At 40.6% G+C, this 19,552-nt stretch overlaps 1 protein-coding gene across 2 annotated transcripts in view; it reads left to right on the top strand.

Moving 5' to 3' along the window:
- Positions 1-19,552, top strand: part of pkp4 (plakophilin 4) — a 73,112-nt gene that overhangs the window by 27,802 nt on the left and 25,758 nt on the right. The window contains exons 3-8 of one of the 2 annotated variants that reach the window (XM_010781500.1): positions 2,851-2,963; positions 9,608-9,642; positions 13,846-13,971; positions 14,383-14,570; positions 16,017-16,599; positions 18,076-18,102. In XM_010781500.1, the coding sequence (XP_010779802.1) occupies positions 2,851-2,963; positions 9,608-9,642; positions 13,846-13,971; positions 14,383-14,570; positions 16,017-16,599; positions 18,076-18,102 (1,072 nt within the window). The remainder of the gene's footprint in view (positions 1-2,850; positions 2,964-9,607; positions 9,643-13,845; positions 13,972-14,382; positions 14,571-16,016; positions 16,600-18,075; positions 18,103-19,552) is intronic. The other variant, XM_010781501.1, reaches the window with a different exon arrangement.

Here is a 19,552-nt window from a genome sequence, read left to right as displayed (position 1 = left end):
TGTGTGCCTTTGGGCAGTCTCTCCCCCTCTCTTCGGCTCACCCTCTTGTCACTATTATTCAGTGTCCTCTGTCCCTTATACATTAAAGGTTTTTCGCTTAGTCTTATATTTCCATTGTAAACGTATTTTTGTTCTAACCACAGCCCCGTAAATGCACAGAAGACACAGGCGCCTTTGTGTGTGTGGGCAGAAATGGTGCATGTCACAATAGTTCAATCTTTTCGCTGTCTCCAGGGGGAAACAATCCTCCGACTATCAGTGCCACATTGTGCATCACTTAGGGTTCAGTCCTAGGTCTTAGCGAGAGAACAGTCAATATTGTTTGTCACCTTCCGGCTATGTGTGCTTTCCTATGAGGAGTGTGTGCAGTACTAAGAATACAGTTTCTCAGATTTCTGGCTAAGAAACTGAGGTTATATTATGACAAATGCTGTGTCAAATGTAAAACCATTCAATGAATAATTCAATTTTCCCTTAACAATTTGCTTAAACTGTAAAAATACAGTATTTCTATTATTCATACTGGCCACATCTGTCTTAAGGAAAGTAAGAATGTAAACAGGGATAATTGTCTGAAACAAAAGTTGGGAATTTTCAAACTGCATGCATCCTAATTACTCAGTAGGGGTAAATGTGTCACACAGAGGATTGATGTCTAATTTCTCCTTCTAATAAATCAGTGTTGTGGCCACTCTATCTCTGTCCTGTGCTTAGAGCTGTCTCCGCACACTGTTAGTTTTTAGGTGTGTTTTTGTATCAGGAACAAGCAGACATTAAGATGATCCTTCCCCAGGGATTCTGCATCTTAACACCGGTCTGTGCTGAGCGATAAATGATTGGGATAATGATCTGAAAGTGGAATTGTGATAAGCTCTTTGAATTTTGGGTAAACATGGTAATAACGCTGCTTATTTAAGCATCAAAAAGATTGTGGCAGCTTAAAGGCCAATTAAATTTGAGGAATTAACTTCAAACATCAAGCAATTAAAACCAAAGAAAGTTACATGACATAAATAGTTCTTACTATTTAATTGTTCAACTGTGTAAGGCAAGGCAAGTTTATTTATATAGCACTTTTCAACACAAGGCACTTCAAAGTGCTTTTTCAAAAAATGAAAGACATTAAGAAAATGGCATTTCAAATAAGTCATTAAAAAGAAAAGTTAAAAGAAAAAATACATGGATAAAAGTTACAGTGCAGTCTAAGATATGAATAGTTCAATTAAAAGCAGCGGCAAAAAGAAAAGTCTTTAGTCTGGATTTAAAAGTAGTCAGAGTTGCAGCGGACCTGCAGGTGTCTGTGTAGTTCTACCAGTCATAGCAATTTGTTAAGCCACATTGGCCAGCACCATTACAAAGTGATGGTCTTACCCAGAAGTCCTTAGTACTTTGTATCAGCTAATGCAAACTCAACACTTCTTGCTGCTGCTTCCTAGTGAAAGCTTCCCACCAGGAACCCCTGCAAAGCTTTGATTGAGAGGCAGATAGACTTTTTTTTGCCTACCTATCCTTCTAAGTATATTTACACTATTCATGGTCAATTCGCCATCAAGCAGTTTGGCCACAAACATTTTCTTTGGTACAAATAAAGGACTGTCATATATTTTAGTTTTTTGCGTAGCAGGACAAGATGGAATCAGAGTTGCTCTTGGCACTGCACGGGTATCTCGGCCACAGGGAAATAAATGTCATTAAGGAAGAAGGACTTAGATTCAAGATTACGGTTTTTAATTATCATGTGCGCAAAAATTACAGAGAAGCAGTTATTGCCAATGAAAATCATTAAATATGTATAAAAAAACACAACCATGCAAGTAAAAGCTTAATGAGAATCTAATAGTTCAAATTGAACTATAGGAAAGAAATGTAAAAATAAAGAAACATACGTTTCTCCTCCCGCATTCTCCCTCTCACTGCAGCTTTGCTTCACATATCTACAAATGAGGTAGAGGAGAGGAGAGCAGTGGAGTGTGTAAAGCAGTAGTTTGGGGGAGGGGTGTGTGCTCGAGCATGTCCACAATGTGAAAGGAAATTTCACTGCACCCTCAGGGAACATCGGAGAGTAGGTGTGAAAAGTAGGCTGGTCTTAGTGTAGTAGAGAAAAACTTCCTCAAACGGGTCACAGAAGAGGCTCAGATAGTGTGTGTGTGTGTGTGTGTGTCTGCGGGTGAGAGCAGCTGGCTGTGAATGAAATTGAGCATGGTAATGGACATTACATGGGACGACTAAGGGTAGCATTGTGAAGATCATGCCATCTGTACAAAGAGTTATGGTGAGTGAGGCCTTTTTGCAAGAGTTTTAGATAATCCCTAATACTGCCAGTGTAGAGGTGTTGGTGAGTAAAAAGATAGGTCTGAGTATAGTGTGCGTAATACATTTTATTTGTACAAAATACCCTGTTTGTGTCTTGTGAGTGTGATGATGCAGTGCTTGGAGTTTGAGAGCTGTGCAAGTAATGACCTCTCTCTGGCTGGATGATTAGTCAAATGCTGATTTCTCCTCGACTTCTATAGGAACAAGGCCATCGAGGCTAAATATCACACACTGAAGTGGTGCTTTTCTCTCTGTGTGGGAGGGAGAAATGGCAGCACCATCAAGTGTGTGTGTGTGTGTTCTCTATTTTCTGAGCTACTGATGAGCTAACATTTATATTTGGAATTACCTTGTGTGCCTTAGGCTTCTTCTTTGTTTCATCATTAACCTACATGTCATGATGAAGCACAACACTGGTAGCTGTCATAGTGTTAACCTGCCTCCCTCGTGTTGACTTTTTATTTGGCAAATCAAAGAGCATAAAGCTCTCCCAGATGATCATGAATTAAATCAATTGTTCTTTTTTTTTATGCGTAGGAGCTCCAGTTTGAGCGGCTTACAAGGGAGCTGGAAGTGGAGAGGCAGATTGTGGCCAATCAGCTGGAAAGATGCAGACTTGGGGCCGAGTCGCCAGGCGCTGGAAGCAGCAGGTAATGAAAGGATACACACACACACACACACACACACACACACACACACACACACACACACACACACCCTCAGCGCTACAATCCAACACATGGCATTTTCCTCCTTCACAGCAGTGACAATATTCCATAGTGTAACCTTATGGCAGAGTGATGAAGCATTCCAATGTGCTCAAATATGGCTGGACTGTAAATCAAAAAATGTCCCCTTCCTTCCCTGTTATTTAGAAAATCTTAGAATTGCTGAAATGTTATCTTAGCAGATCAAGGTCATTGGTGGTTAGTTTTTCAATTTGCAGAATATTGTCATGGTTAATCGACTCAAATCACCTTTCTGTTAACCCTAAATAAAAACATAAACAGCTGACTTTGTAGGCAAAATATTAAGCCTGTGTGTATCAGAGACAGAATGTGCATGATAATAAAGTGTTGTTTGCTCAGTGAAGCGCTACTGTCAGCATGGCACGAGTGAAACTCTAAACTCTGAGTTTGTTCTGGGAACTCATTCCCTTTTCATCAGCTGAGACACGAGGCGGCCTGGTGCTCACACCTCAGTGACCACACATTCTGTCCCGCTCCCCGTGGCTCATGTCAGGTTCATTTGTACAGCTCAATACCACGTACAATATCTCAATGCGCTTCACACAGAGCCGCTGTGGAGAAAGGTTGACACCAGTCTTTCATTATCGATCGTTAACCTCAATGTAATTTGAGAAATATGCGGTGGAGATGGCGTTGAAATACATTAATGCTGTTGGCATTGACCAATTAAAGCTGTATAATTCATACGCAAAATAACTATACTGATAATGAAATACTGCAGGATAGAAGCATAAAGGTCAACATATTTTTAAATAAACATAATCTGAATATGTTTGTCTGCATTTTTACATTCAATTTGTACTAAATGTTATGTGCATGTTTTGTAACATCCATTCATGCACCACTGTTTTTAATTGCAGTTTCACTTATTAAACAGTTAATCGTTTAGGTCTAATGAAAACATAATTCCTTAAAGTGGCAAGGGAAATTACAGTAGAGGTTAATAGACTGTGACATTTAAGAGAGTGCTTTCAGGCATTTTTCAGAATCATTCACATTTTTTTTATTTCTGCTTTTGCTTATTTACAGGAGTTTGAATGGCACAGCATAGTGCTGTTTTGACACCTATCCACTGCTGCGTAACTGTTTTAGTCGTATGTTATGTCGCAACTGCAAGTTTATGATTACATAAAAGAACCTAGTTAACCTAGTTTATCAAACCATGTTTGTATGTGTCCATGCCCAAGAATGCATGTTAGTGTGTCCCTAAACACTGAGGGACTGCTTCACTAACTGGGACATTAATGGTCAATAATTAGGGTACACCCAAGTGGTTAATCAAATTGCGACTTTTGTCCTCTTTTCCGACATCCCTTCAACACAGGATGGTTATAAATATGGATTACTCTTTCATATGGAAATAACAGCACGGTAAAAGGTGTGAAATACATGCCTCTGGTAGGTCATCAAGCTACAATAACGGCTCAGTTTGGCAGGATCTTCCCTCTTCTTTGCTCCCTGCTTAATTAAAAAGTATCCACTATTTTGAAACCGTGACTGATTGTCCAAAGTACTCTAACTAATGCCGTGTTTACACTTTGTGACCTTAGCACAGATGTTTTTTTTGCAGACAGTTATTATACCTAACTGACAAAAGATCATAGTAAAAATGGTGTTGGCTCTTCATACGCAAAACTGAGCTTGAGCAGTATCTGTTACTCATCCCAGATATGGAGCAGGCTAAATAGACATGTTTTTAACTTTGCTGCATCCAGAGAAACAGGCTATACATATTAGACAGATGGAAACAGGCAATTTTGTGACCGTATGTGACTACTACAAAGTTTCCTGTGTTGCTTCCCGCATGTTTTTTCATGACAAAATGTAGTTTTGGAGACCAGACATAATGTGGATTCCTCCTGGTGAAAGTTATTTTACTGTGTCCCTCTTTGTTCTCAGTCATAAAGTTACTTTCAATTATAAGACGGCCAGTTGTTTAATGTGAGTAGTTCAGCCATCTACCTTTAGAGTTAAGTAGAGTCAACTTTAGTGTGAACTTGACTCAAGACTACCAGAACTTGTTGTTCAATGCCATCCCAGACCCACATCACCAAATACATGGTAGTGATCCTTCACATTTTTTTGCAAATGGTCCCTTGATGTCAGGTGAGACAAATGTGTCCTGAAATGGACCATGAAAGCATTGGGTTATATCTGGATACATGGCACTTGGTCTGAATAGGGGCTGTAATGGCTCTGTGGTCTCTTCTGACTTAGTGATAATAATCCCTTTGCCCTTTCACAATGCATTCTGTCACTCCAGCCTGCATACCTGCAAATAACACCCACCTACTACCTGCAGATTGTAGCACTCAGGATTAGAGTGTCAATTTCCCCTTTTCCCCTTTTTAGAGGCACAGGTATAGAGCCGCTTCAAGTGCTGCCAAAAAAGGTCTCGACAACAGCTCTCTGATCATACCACAGCCAGGCTATTGACTTTCATTTCCACTTAGAGAAATACCGCCTTTTAAACCTTAATTTTAGCTTTCCTTTGGTTGTCCCGCAGTCACTCGCTCCCCAATGACATTAAACAAACTGAGTGGCACATCAAAATTAATTTTAGAATAAATGTTAGAGGAGCAGGCAATGTTTATTTTTCTCAATGAAATGATTGCCTCTAATAGAACCTTTTTTTTTCTGTGCCAGTTGCAATAAAAATCAGCTCTCACATGTTTTGTGCAGCTTGTTGAATGGGTACATAAGTGGAAGGTTAACAACATTAATGATTTATGATTGAAGTATTTTCAGAGTGGTTGGTGTGCCATACAAGCTAAATACCAGAAAATATTGAACAAATGTCGGCCAAAACAAAAGCCATAACAACCATCTTAGTTGATCATTACAATATTAAAAAACATCAGAGTGTTGTAACCACTATGTTTATAATGATTTAATTTATATTACTATCAAGACGCTTCACCAAAGAAAATATTGAAATAAATCGGGAACAATTTTGGGAACTCGGGCAGTCTGTGTTTCAGAGTCCAAAGCTAGCTCCAAAAAAGTCCCTGCCTAAGGGATAGTGCTGTCCTTTCTATTAGCGGCTGAATGAGTGAGTGGAATTTGTAATTGCAGCGCTGAGGCTTTTGATTGACCTACCAGCTCTGAACAAACTGTACAGTGTATTTTCTCACAGTAAGCAAGCACTAGTTACAGCTAGCAGGATTAAGAGTGGACATTTTATTACCAAGGTCCTGTTTGCTTGTCGTTACATATTGAAGCAAACATGAATCCCCATTAAACAGCAGATTGTTGCTACTTAGTAGACTGTCTTTTTGTTGTGAGACCCTTTGATCTTCACTATGTATCTGTTTTCTCTTTGTGTGTTAAAATTGCAGTGCCTGATTGAATTCCTGTGTAGAGTTCTAGGGACTGTTCAGTCGAAAAGGGCACGGGTTGCCAGTTAAGTGATGCAGTTGATTTGCAACACTTGGTCTGACAGTGCTGATGTGGCTTGACATTGTAAAGGAGCAGACCGTTAGTTCTTTCAACTGTGCCCTCATGTTCAAATTCACTTAAGAGCCTACTGTGAAGCTGTGCAACCTGATTTATACATTGATTCGTGTGTTTAGTTGTAGAGGAAAATCAATAGGGCTTCTCTTCAGTTACATTTATGATACAAACCCAAAAAGCTATTAATTGTCAAGTATTTACTTCACTATAGTAATAATTGACTTACTCTTTGGCATGCAGAAGGCCATAAAACCTCTCAGAATCATAGGTTAGGGTTGAATAATGGGTTAATAAGCAGGTATTTCTTTTATCTTCAAGGTTTTGTATAAACAAATCCAATGAAGAGCACATTATCTCACTTACAAGATGTTTCAAAAATCTTCTTACTTATCACATTTTAACATGTAAACTGTATGTAAACGCATCCACTTTTCACACTGGGGGTCCACCACCTCCTGGGGACTCTATAAAGAAAACATGCAACACCCTTTTCACACCCTTTTTTAAAGCCAGAGAAGGACAAATAAAAGGCTACCATCAGACATTTGTGTGTGAATGGAGATTAGCTTTGGAACATTTAGCTCAAACTGCTTGGCTCAATCGCTCAGCAGGAGGACGGCAGAGGTGACAGGCAGCACACTTAAGGCTCGAATGGGAGTCGTTACACTTCACGGCACCGCCAGAGTTGGCCACCACCTTCTTTTCTACAGGCATAGAGGGAGTGGTCATCAAACTTGACCTCTGGCAAAACTCCTAAAAGATGGAACCGCCCCCCGACCAGAAGGGTTGATGGGAAATAAAGTATCCTGTCAGGGTTCGGCCTGTTGTTTATCAGCATTGGCAGTTTTACAATCTCCCAACGCTTCCTCCACCCAGCCAGCCGGTCGGCACGCCGCACGCATGGTGCATCATTGTTATGGCCGCCGTTCTTCTACTTCATCTGCCGTGGTTCAATGGAGCACAACTTGCCCAACTTCCTCTTTTTAATTGCCGGTGTGCTCATTAAAATTTGGAGTGCCGTGTTTCTTAAAGCTCATCCAGTGTCACCTTAGATGGAAAAATAGCAGCAGTTGCAACATCAGGTGCACGATAGTAATGACCAGCAAATGGAGGATATTAAAGAGAAACGGTTTGAAGCACTGCTCTGAGGTCTCCTGCTCGGCCTCTGACTGTTGTAACAACAGGCTTTCAGAAAATAGCTGTGAAGAAAGTAAATGGCCTTCACTTTGGTCAGAAAGTATTTTCAAAGGTACATTATGTGGCTATTAGTGTGCCTTTCTCTTCTCCTGAGGCCTTGTCTATAAATTATCATTATAATGAAATGCATTTGCTGCAGGATAACTATATTCTTTCTTTTAAATATATTCATACCATTCAGTAAATACACTTTCGCTTAGCTTTATAGTTATGTATACAATTTAAGTTATTATTTTGACTTTGCTTCAGTTTTATTTATACAATGAGTAGCATCTTTATGAGCATTCTAATATAGGTTTTTAAAAGACATATTGGGACTTGCACTGTTTTATTGAACTCGCATCCTACATAAATTGTAGTGACCTGACTGATAGTTGTGAAAATAAACTCTCGAGACATACTGTAAACAACCTGACACATTGATTGCAGGAATATGTGTGAGGTTACTGATGTTAAGGATTGTTCAAGGCATAGGATGGATTTATAGTTCTTCATTCAAAGGTTATGCCATACTTATAACAGTTACGTGTGCAGACTCTTCGACTTTGCTGTAGGCTGTCATCAAATTTAAAACCGGTTACACTGGGAAATATAATTAAAGATTGTACGTCCTGATTATACACAATCCATGCGTCTATCTCTGTGATGCCATCAGCTATTGAACTATCAATCAAAACCTTATCTGTAGGTATCTATGGTGGGACTCCGCTAACCCCTTGCATCAACTATCAATCCAGCTATAGGGTTACCAAAGGTGGCCTGTTTTCTCTATCATGAAGAGAGCAGGAACTATTACTTCCACTGCCATCTCCCATATTTAGCTGGATGGGATTCTTCCAGTTGTAGTGGGTTCACCAGTTCCTCCATGTAGTTTTCCTTCTATCAGGAGGAATAAATGCCTTGAAACATTGGAATGGAGCGAATGGATTTGTGCCATAGTCTACTATTGGATACTTGGTCAGATGCTTTTCCGCTCTGAGCTTGCTATTAAATATGAGCCTTTATCCACTGACCCACGTTGATTCTTCATCTATCACCCACACAATGTCATTAGATCCTTTCTGGTTTCGCTGCTCAGTGTTGTGGCCACAGACTGACTTGACCATTATTTCCCCCTCTCTAATATTTCCTCTGTGATGGAATAAATGCTTGCACTTCAAGGCTATGGTTTTGGATGCAGGGATACTTTAAGCTTGTACATTGAGAGTGGTAAAACGTACTATAATAATAATAATAATAATAATAGCTTAGATTTATATAGCGCCTTTCATGGGACCCAAGTGCGCTTTACAAGGAAGAACAGGGCAAAACAAACATAACAAAACAAAAGGCAATCAGACAACCAGTCAGACGGACAAAAACAACAAATAGATTAGGGGCCAAAGGCCTTGGTGAACAGATGGGTCTTGAGGACCCTTTTGAAGGCGTCAAGCGTATATGATCACTTCTGATATAGTCTAGAAACCTCACTTGTCTAGGCTCAGTTTTAGCTGCCATCAGAATGTATTCCATCCCCTGGGTTTTTGTACTTTTTGGCTTAATGTTTATTAAAGCTGCAGGGGGGAAAACAGCTTCCAGTCACATTCAAGCTTTTTTTCCCATGTTGATGTGCCCTCACCCGCTGTCACCAAAGGCACATTTAGGCCTCGATAAACACAGATGATAGGAATGGACTTCACATCTGAGTTGTAAAGATGAAATCTGCTCTTAGCATTTTTTATTTCAAACACCATGATTGATTACCATCTGTGGCCGTGTTGTGAAAAGCCAAAGGAAAGGGTACATGATGCTGAAAGGGGCCTCTTCCTGTTGATTTCACTCATGTCATTCACTGTGGTGTCTTTGGTTTCTAGACCTTGTATTCACTTTTTCATCCCCTCCTTTCCCCCATACAGCTCATCTGAGAAGTCCCTGCCTTGGAGAGCTGCAGGTATGTGAACTCAAACACTATTTTTTTTAATAACTATCCATCTTCAACAACTTACATTTATTTTAATAGTTCACAGTTACAGTGCACATTAATAAACAATACTGTCAATGTGCCAGTTTACCCTTCTTGGCCAAATTTCAACTGCAGTCCATGAGGAGTTTCAAAGACCATAACAAAAGACTCATTAAAACATGATTAGCATTACTTCAGCATTATCTTCTATAACCAAGGTTTAAATAAGGGTTGGAAGACTGTTCAAAGTCCTGTTTTTAACATCTATTTTAACCATGTGTATATAATGCATTAACATCAAATGTTGTTTTCACTATACTCATTAGTAACCTGAGAAATACGCAGGATGTATCATTTGTCAGTCATGTCATGTTCTCTCCATCAAGTTTTACTGTAACATAATGGGGTCACAAAGCCACCTACAATGTAACGGACATGAAACTTGTGGATATCAATCAAGCGTTCTTTATAATGTGTATTAAGCTAGCTTAAATTAACAAAGTACTCAATAATGTCTGTTCCTGTTTGACCTTGATTACAGCTTTTCGGAGGTATTGATGTATACTAGACAGTTCTGTTTAGAATCACACTCATTAAAATGAGTAGGGATTAACTGTTGTATGCATTTAAATTATTTGTATGGGTTAAGTTAAGTGTGTGTGTGTGTTTCCTCAATAATCATTACATGAGGCATTTCAACCAAGCGTACCGTTATGGATAGCCTAAGGCCTATTCATGTTTTAATATTTATCCAAGCTATTTCTGCTCAATTATACACCGCCCCAGCAGTAATGTGGATCTCTCCCAGGCCCCTTTGCTCTCTGTTCGTTTAGTCCACATCCTTGAAGGATCTTCAGCAGAGACCAGATAATGAATTTAATTTACTAATGTATTTCATGGCTTATTAATTGCAAAGAGTAACTTGGCGTTTGTCTCCAATGGTCATTAATCTTTCATTGTCGATCCCGTCAGAACAGCCTATGGGGGGATATAGTTGAACACATGCACTGGGAATATTAATAAACAGTTTTTTCATTTGCTGCCCATTCTCCATTTCCTTGTTGAATGCATTTCATTAGTGTTTGAACAGAGCCGGGGAATAATCACAATCACTGTTTTGCTTCGTATTGATTTCTAATTATAGTGTAGAATCTGTAGATGATAAACGATAGTCAGATGTGGTAATGTACTTTTTCCAATCTAAATCAATTAAACACTAAATGTGTGACACAGAGCATAATGGACCGCGTTAGTCTTTGAGGCCTATTGGCCTAATGAGCTACCGTATGTTTCCACTGTTCGAGAGTTTGAGTGGTGTTACTGTGGAAACAAGGCTTTTAGCCCCAGGAAATGTCAATGCAGTCACACCTCATGTCCACTGAGAGTAGAAGACAAACACCCCAGAATGAAAGCTTTTTGTCTCTTGGACATTCACATTTCCAATATCCTGACAGATTAACATGTCAGCATCATGTCCGAAAAAGACCCGGATCTTTTAGAGGCATGTCTAGTGACTGAAATATTTGAAAGAGCCATTAGTTGGTTTAAATTCTTACAAAAATTCTACTTTTTTAATTAAACGGAGATTATGTTGTAAAATGTAAATTATAAATGTATATTTACAAGCCACAACATAACTAATTCCAAGAAAGGGCAACCAATCATTACTTGTTCTGATACTGCCTGACATGTGATTACAAATTGTACCACATTGAGAAGAAGACACGGTAACAAAGACACCTGCCTGTCTCTCTTGCCGATGGCAATTATATCTTCACATTTACCTTGTTCCCTGCCAGTTGGTTTCCTAGCAGACTCATAATTATAAAACGGATTTGGTACCTTATGAATATGTATTTTCAGACTCAATATAAGCACAAAAACACAGATTTAGAATTTAACTTAAACCAGCGTGGCCACTCTCTTATGTGACATATCTGGTGGTGGGTTACAGTTAACAAAAAGTTCAGAAGTCCCTGTGATTCAAATATCTTTCTAGAAAATCCTCATAATCTTCCAACACAATAATTAACTTTGGACACCTCAAAAAAACCTAAACTTCTTAGAAGGTACAATAATGCTGATTGTCTGTGTGGTTACTGCTGGACTGTAAACTGGGCACCTATAGTGTTATTTAATACATTATAAAAAATGTATGGGGTCACAGGTTGCTTTGACAACTGTGGTTACCCTCTCTTCCTGTTCCTCCATGTTTTGGCATCTCATTTATCAAACAGGGTTTAGGCTCAGTATACAAATCTGAGCTCTGAAACAAAGAACTGTACCGGACACAGAGTAACTGCTCAGATGCGAAGGGAAAAAAAGACTTAAAACATTGCTTATGTTTGAAAGACATATACATGAGTTTTAGCCTCTTAGAACTGTGTCCTTTTGTGTTTTTGGTGAAGTCCATTGTAGCACCCACATTAAATGTTGTTGATTTCAAATGTGATCTTAAGCGTTCTCTCTGTACAACATGGCCTGTCAACCAAAGGCATTTGGTGTGCAGTGTAAAGCCTGTCTGTGACCAATCCACCATTATGTGCCATCTATTCTCCCCAAAACAATTACAAAACACTGCACTGTATTAAGGAAAGGTTGTCCATGGGAAGGACAAATACCTCACCCAACATAACGGTGAGGTATAATATTTGTTCTGTCAGAGTACAAGACACCTTTCTGGGTTGCTGTTATACATTTGCTTTAATTATGTCAAACGCTTTGAGATTTCCAGATGGTTTCCTTTATTATTTAGTCAATTGTCCTGTTGTAATTTGTCTGTAGGACTATTCATCTGTCGGGGCATGGAGGTTTTGACCAGTTCCAGCCTCACTGCTTTGAACATCATTTAATTCAAATTCAGCTTTCAGCCAAGAGCAGCACTGAAGAACTGTGGTTTTGTCATAACGATGAGTAAAGTAGCCTAGATTTATTTTAATGCTTTACTTATGGAGTGACTTTTGAAAAACTTAAGACAAATATGAAATTGGTAATAGTACACCCTGCATCCCCCCAACCCTCATGCCAGGTGAAAACAAATGTCCAGCAAAGTAATCACTTTTAAACATCTATTAGACACAGATTAAAAAAGATCAGTCAGGATGGGTTGCTAAATCTAAATAAAAGTGATAAAATCAGATGGTCGTTTAACACTATTTTCCCTGTCAAATAAATCCATTTCTACTTTGCTCCCTAAATGTAAAACAGGATGGGTATTTTGTTAAAATTATAAACAGAGAACGATGAAGAAAGAGAGACAGTACACAAGAGACAGTGAGTGGGTGAGTGAGAAAGCAGGACTAAAGAGAAATGGAAGCTTACATTTATCATTTTGTTATTTTAAGCAGGACCATGTGTTGAATTTGAAATAGCATCACTGTTTAAAGTGGCAGAATTGGCAAGGTGTTTTGCAAATAGTGAAGATGTTTACTACAGAGCAGACATGCTGACGTTGAGTAAAGGCAGGGGCAGACGTTGTCACGGCAGGACATGCTAAATGGTTAATCCTGGCAATTTTGCTCTAAATCAATTTTCGTCCCATCAGTAAATGGGCAAACACTCTTAGATCTTCAGAGGTGGGAGTGCAAAATGCCAGGTTGTCAAACCCCACACTAGGCTTATGTGTCAACAGATTTATTCAACAGGTCACCTTGGGCCTCAAGGAGGCTTCTTCATGGGATTCATCTCACATTCTCACAGCTAATCGGGTTGGATGTCACACACCCTGCCTGCCAATGTTTGCCCCTCTGTTCCCCTCTGTTCCCCTCCACTTGCTGCCTTTTGTTGTAGTGATTGCCGAATAACCCATTGACACTCGTCACGCTTAACTAGATTGTGTTTACGAGCAACATTCACAGGGACATAAGAGGGCTAATTCCAGGTCTTCTTGTTGAATGAAGGTGGATGTAGGGGAATGTTTATATTTAGACCGTGGTTGTATACACAGTAACATGCCACCCAACTTTGCCTTTCCAAATTAGTATACCAGTAAAATGTAACGACTCCAACTGTACACAGGCTTGAAACTAATGTTCTAGAAATAATCGCCTGTTATTGTTTCCTCACAACTACATCAATTGTTGACTGCTTTAATGTCTATTATAAGCTTTCCATTCAAAGCCGTAACTCTTAATTGTTTCAGACCCAAAGCGTTTCTTCTGTCTGACTCCCTGCTCTTCTGTGTCTTCCCAGATGCCTCCGCCTCGGGCGACACTAAGTCTCGGTTGACTGACAGCTCCCAGTCGCCTAGCTACCGCATCAGGACTGAGTCAGAGCAGGTGCCTCTGTACTCCCCGGAGCAGTCCTCCCTCCATGAAAGTGAGGGTCTGTTATTGCCTTCACTCTATCGCCTGCAGCCCTCTTTTCTCTAACTCACACCTTCATTTTTCTTACCTCAGCAGTGTGCCACTAAACGTTTACGTCAATGTTTCAACTGTTTTCTCTACTTTGAGATGTATCAGAAAGCCTGTTTTACCCTGCACATTTATCTTATCCATAGTTTGAATGCCATGATACTTCATCATAGCTTATGAAAGGCTTTGGTAAACTGAATCATAAGAGTGTTGGAACCGTTCTCCCCCTTGCTGTGCCGTTTGTCATTAGTAATGCTGTCTAAGAAAAGGTCATGTCTATTATGAAACCATGTCTGTCTCCTGTTCCTCCAACCCGCCCTCCTCCTCTTGTCTCTGCGTTTAATTAGGGGCTTTTTTTTCTTTCCCACTCTCCCAGGGTCCACAGGGAATTCGCGCAGCTCTACTCAGATGAACTCGTACTCGGACAGCGGCTACCAAGAGGCCAGCAGCGGCTACCTCCACAGCCAGAACATGGGCAAGGCTGAGCTGAGGGTGCAGCACTCCTTCCCTGGCGCTGGCACCCTGGGGAGAAGCAGCAGAGCAGAGGGCCAGGCTTCAACCCAGGTACTATCTACCTACAACACATTGCTGTTGTTCTGTGGTGGAGCTCAAAATGTATATCTGTAACCTGTTATCTCCTGAATAACAACAGCATTCAGTTATTTTTAATTAAACAGTCAGTGTTAACAATGTTCAAGGGTTTATGGAATTTAATTACCTAACTGATGAACTAAACAAAAGAGAAATTGCTGTTCATTTTTTTTCAAGGTAGCGATGAAACACTTAATAAAGTACACTGAACACCGCAACATAATCCTGCTTCATACAGCGCTGTACACATAGACCACTGAGAAACCAAAGGCTACACACGACAGAGGGAGGGTGGTGGAAAATAGAAAATAAATATGGCCTAGAGCAGCGGTTTTCAAAGTGTGAGGCGCGCCTCCCCGGGGGGACGCCAGAAAGCTTCAGGGGAGGCGCAGCGTGAGAAAAAAATAACGAGAAACAGGGAAATCTAGCTACTTCAGCTAACTTAATGCGAGCGGCAACACGGATCGATTTTGAGTGAAGTATGACCACGATTATAGGATTTTCATGGACCAGTCCTGGCAGGGGCGGACTGGCCATCTGTGTGTTCTGGAGAATCACAGAACGACCGGTTGTCAGCGGGCCGTTGACGGCCAGCTCGGTTCGCTGACGGCCGCCACCGCCCTTTATTTTAATTGTAATAATACTTACTTTGATCAAAAGCAAGTACCGGTCAAGGCTGCAGCCAGAGGATGATCTGCATTTATTCCTGTCTACATTGCATCCCCGCATCATCCGCCTGTGCGCATCAAAGAAGCAGACTCATTGTTCCCACTAAAGTAGGGGTGAGTCATAAGGAGGCAAAGTTGATGTTCAGTGTGTTGCTGCGAGCATATAAGGATTTATCCACGATGTTGAAAATGTTAAAAACTTTAAAAAAATTTAAAACATAAAGATAAAAAGGTTTAAAAAGTTATTGTTTCATGTTTTAGGAGGTGACGCTTCTCAGCCAAATCGGTGCAGTCAGTGAGTCAGCACGATAGATTCAAACACACACACAGCGATGAGACAAGAAGAGAGAAACAGTCGGAGTAATTTCAAATGGCGTGCTCAAAAAAGAGAAAGGTAGACAGCGAAAACAGAGCATTTAATGACATTTTCTCTGACTGGACCTCTTTGAAATGCAATTGAATACCCCTGCATTATAGTAACAACAACAATAATAATAATAATAGCAATAATAATTGGGAGGGGGGGGGGCGCAGCTCTTCTTATGTTCTCTGAGGGGAGGCTCACCTTCCCACACTTTGAAAACCCCTGGCCTAGAGTAAAGTCATGCCCTGTGATGATTTGATGTGGGTAATGCTGTGTTATTTAGCACGTCATTATCATTGCACAGAGAGTACAACATGATTATATAGCTTCTGAAGGACTGAGGAAAATATGCATTCAGCCACATTGTTTTTTCTTTCTGAGATACAGGCTCCAGCAGTCACATCAGCAGTGCCTGGGCGGGCAATGCGGAGGGTGAGCTCGGTGCCTTCTCGCTCTCACTCGCCAGCCTACGCCACCAGTATGTCCCCCTCCCGCGGCTCCCTGCGCACCTCAGTCGGCAGCGGCTACGGCTCCCCCATCGTAACTGAGCCCAAACCCCTCTCCAGCATCTTCTCCACAACCTTGCCCTCTGCCCAGCGCAGCAGTAACACCATCGCCGGTGGCAACAACTCGCCCTACTCCACGCAGAAGAACTCCCCCGCCGCCCTGCGACGCGTGGGCTCCACAAACTCTCGATCGGGCAGCGCCAGCCGCACGACCTCGCCCTATCAGGCCTCCGCGGGGTCATCGTCAGGACGCATGGGCTCGCCTCTGACGATGGTGGAGGGCGTCAACCCTCCACTGACCAAACAGCCGACTCACTCATCGTCTCCAGTCAGGGCCACCATGACCGCCGTGCCCCAGCACTACAGCTCCACGCTGCCCCGCTCCATGCTCCACAGCACAGACCCCTACGGACCCCAGAGCTACGACATTTACGAGAGGATGACGCGACCTGACAGCCTCACAGGTGCTCAAATGCATAAACACACACACATACACACACACACACACACACACACACACACACACACACACACACACACACACACACACACACACACACACACACTGCCATTTAAAGTGTATTAGCTTGCTCGAACTCCCATTTCAGTAAATAATAATGTCTTGCGTGCAGGCTTGCTTGTGTAAAAAATCTTCATCCCAGCTATGAATGTAAAAATAAATAAATGTTCGAAGCGTTTATTACCTTAGATTAAAAAACATTGATAGAGTAAAAAGTAATAAACACTTTTAAAAAGGTATTTTGTGTTCCCAAGCATGTAGTCATTTAACTTTGCAGGCTGTCACATAATTGCTTTTCACAAGTTCTTCTGAACTTCTTGATTAGAGGATTTGTAGTCCACGCTGTAAATATTTAGACTGTGATACATTTTTCTCTTGGCTCAGCATACTGAAATTGAAAATAAACAGTTACTGTGAGGTCAGTGGTTTTCCTGGAGTGGAGCCAAAACATAGTTTCTGCAAGAAGACAAATATTAGCTCAAAGAGAATAATGGTGTGCTTATCATAGCTCGTTTGGCCTTTAACCGTTTAACAGGAATGCAAGTCAAGTTTTCCTAACATAGCAGTATCACAGTTAACATGTGGCTGTAGAGTAGTTTGTTGGATTTTCATGATTACATATTTACAAAACTTAGTGGAAACTTTTCAGCAAATAAGTTTGTGGTAACTCTTTAAATTGAGCAAGAAAATGTAGTTGTTAAGTAAACATGGTTGTGACACAAAGGCACATTTAGTTTTCAAGGTAAATGGTCATCATTGGTTTCATTGGTATATCAATGTAGTGTAATAATAGGGAAGGTAGATTAAAACATTTTACACATGATAAAATGTCCGTTCAAATCCATTATATCACGAGTGCATTATCGCTATATAGTGTGCACTCACGAGGAGCAAAATGAGGTGGCTGTATAACTGTGTGTGTTTGTGTGCATGTAATTTAATCAGAACAGTTGAGGGAGATCAGGTAGATAATAATTGGAAAACCTGCCATCCCAAGCTAGCCTGTGTCCTTTAAGGACAGGCGCTGGCTAATGTATTCAGGCCAAATGCTTATCTTGTTTAAAACACGAACCGACCATTTTTTCCCCCAGCCACAGGCCTGATTCATTCTCACTTTCTAAGGTATCTCCTGTAGATAAGAATTTAGCTTTGCTAATAATAACACCCACAGTTATTACATAGCAAAATCCTACCTTTGTTCACATTTCAGTATTATATGAAGGCTTTGCAGCTGGAGAAAAAGCAATGAAAGTAGTCATCTGTGACTGGGGAAAGTAGCGTTTCATCATTAAACCCAAGAGCATCTTTGTTTTCCTCCAAAAGGTAACAGAAGCACTTGTTCAGCAAATGGCTGTATTATGGTTTCAAGGTTAATGGAGTGTGTTCTGCTTGACTTCTTGCTGCCTGGGGATACCCTCAGATGGCCTGGTTGATGATGATGTTGAAGGTGAACATTTGTGGTTGTTGTGTGACATCAGTTTCCCATCATACTCGGTGTATTGCGTTTGCATGTAGGTGCTGCATGCTTACATGTGTCCTCATTTGTTCTCAGTGAAATACTCATCTTCAACCAATTTCCCATTTTTATCATGTTCATTTTAGTGTTTTAATTTGTTATAATACATGGTACATTGTGTTTTAAATATGAAATCTGCACAGCATGGCTGGGAAATACAGTCTCAAATGTTAATGTAATATAATTTTTTTTATTGAATTATTAAAATCACAATACACCTAAACATCGAGAGACACACTAACCTTTATTTTGTGTCATACATGAAACCGAAGAATATTAATGGTTAAATGAATAAAATGGTGTCAGTTTAATTCCTTACTTGCTGACTTAGTACTAAATGTTTTCACGTTTAAGCCTTAAGAAGACAATCAACAGCAATGTTATAATGAGAAAGATAAACACATTTTTACTAACAAATTAGTCAAATGTCCTGAGTTTTTATCCTGTGAGGTAATAAGTGGACTTGCAGATGCTGCTGGGTTCTAAGTATCACAAGAAGCTAGTTGTGGCCTTGATGCTAGCTTGTGTTCGAGTTAACTTTCCCTTTGAGTTCACAATGTCGTGGTGCCTTTTTTCAGGACAGTTTAGGAGGTTTGTTGTGTTTCGCAGCTTTCCTTGGCGCGAGACGCCCTGTTATGGATATCAATCTGCTCTTAATCAGACTCTAGACATCCAAATGTAAATCAGAGGGGTAGTGTGGCCTGTCGTCACCAGATTTCCTCGTCTTATGTGCTATCCTTCTGTCAGACATTCATGTGTCTGCGTGTTCGCAGCTTCTTGTAAGTAGGCAGTTATGTCACATAGCTCTGAGGGATGATGTCTCAAACAGACACAAATGGGTTTTCAGTCTCTGTCCTCTGAGCAGAGTGAGACAACTTCCTCTCTCTCTCTCTGATAGATCATCCCTCCCATGTCCTCCTTCTCTACCTCCACTTTATTCACACTCTCTTGTGTTTCTTTCTCTCTTAAACTCCACCGTGGAGCCTTACCTCTAGCAGTGTAGTTTGTCATAAATGCTTGATGATCCATTGTAGATTGTAAATGGGATGATCACGTGATCAGGGTTAAATGCAACGTGTGGTTTCTTATGTTATTATCCTTCAGCAGACTTCTACCTCTTTTACTTGTATTTTATTCTTCCTATCTAGTGCTCTTCTCTTGTTCCCTCTCCTTTCCCCCACCACCCGCCTGGCTACCCTCCCTCCCCTGTCATTGGCAGGAAGTCATACCTTCCCTCTGTGGCTGAAAAATTGAAAATGAAGAAAAATTGTCCCAAATAATGTGGCTATTACGCTTGATGCCCATTTCAGAGCAGAGATTAGGACTGTGTGTGTGTGTGTGTGTGTGTGTGTGTGTGTGTGTGTGTGTGTGAGTGTGTGTG

The sequence above is a fragment of the Notothenia coriiceps genome, unplaced genomic scaffold (genome assembly GCF_000735185.1).
Source record: "Notothenia coriiceps isolate Sejong01 unplaced genomic scaffold, NC01 NC01_scaffold00023276, whole genome shotgun sequence".
Taxonomy (NCBI): Eukaryota; Metazoa; Chordata; class Actinopteri; order Perciformes; family Nototheniidae; genus Notothenia; species Notothenia coriiceps.
The sequence above is the reverse complement of the archived record's forward strand: the minus strand, read 5'-3'. Positions and strand labels throughout refer to the sequence as shown.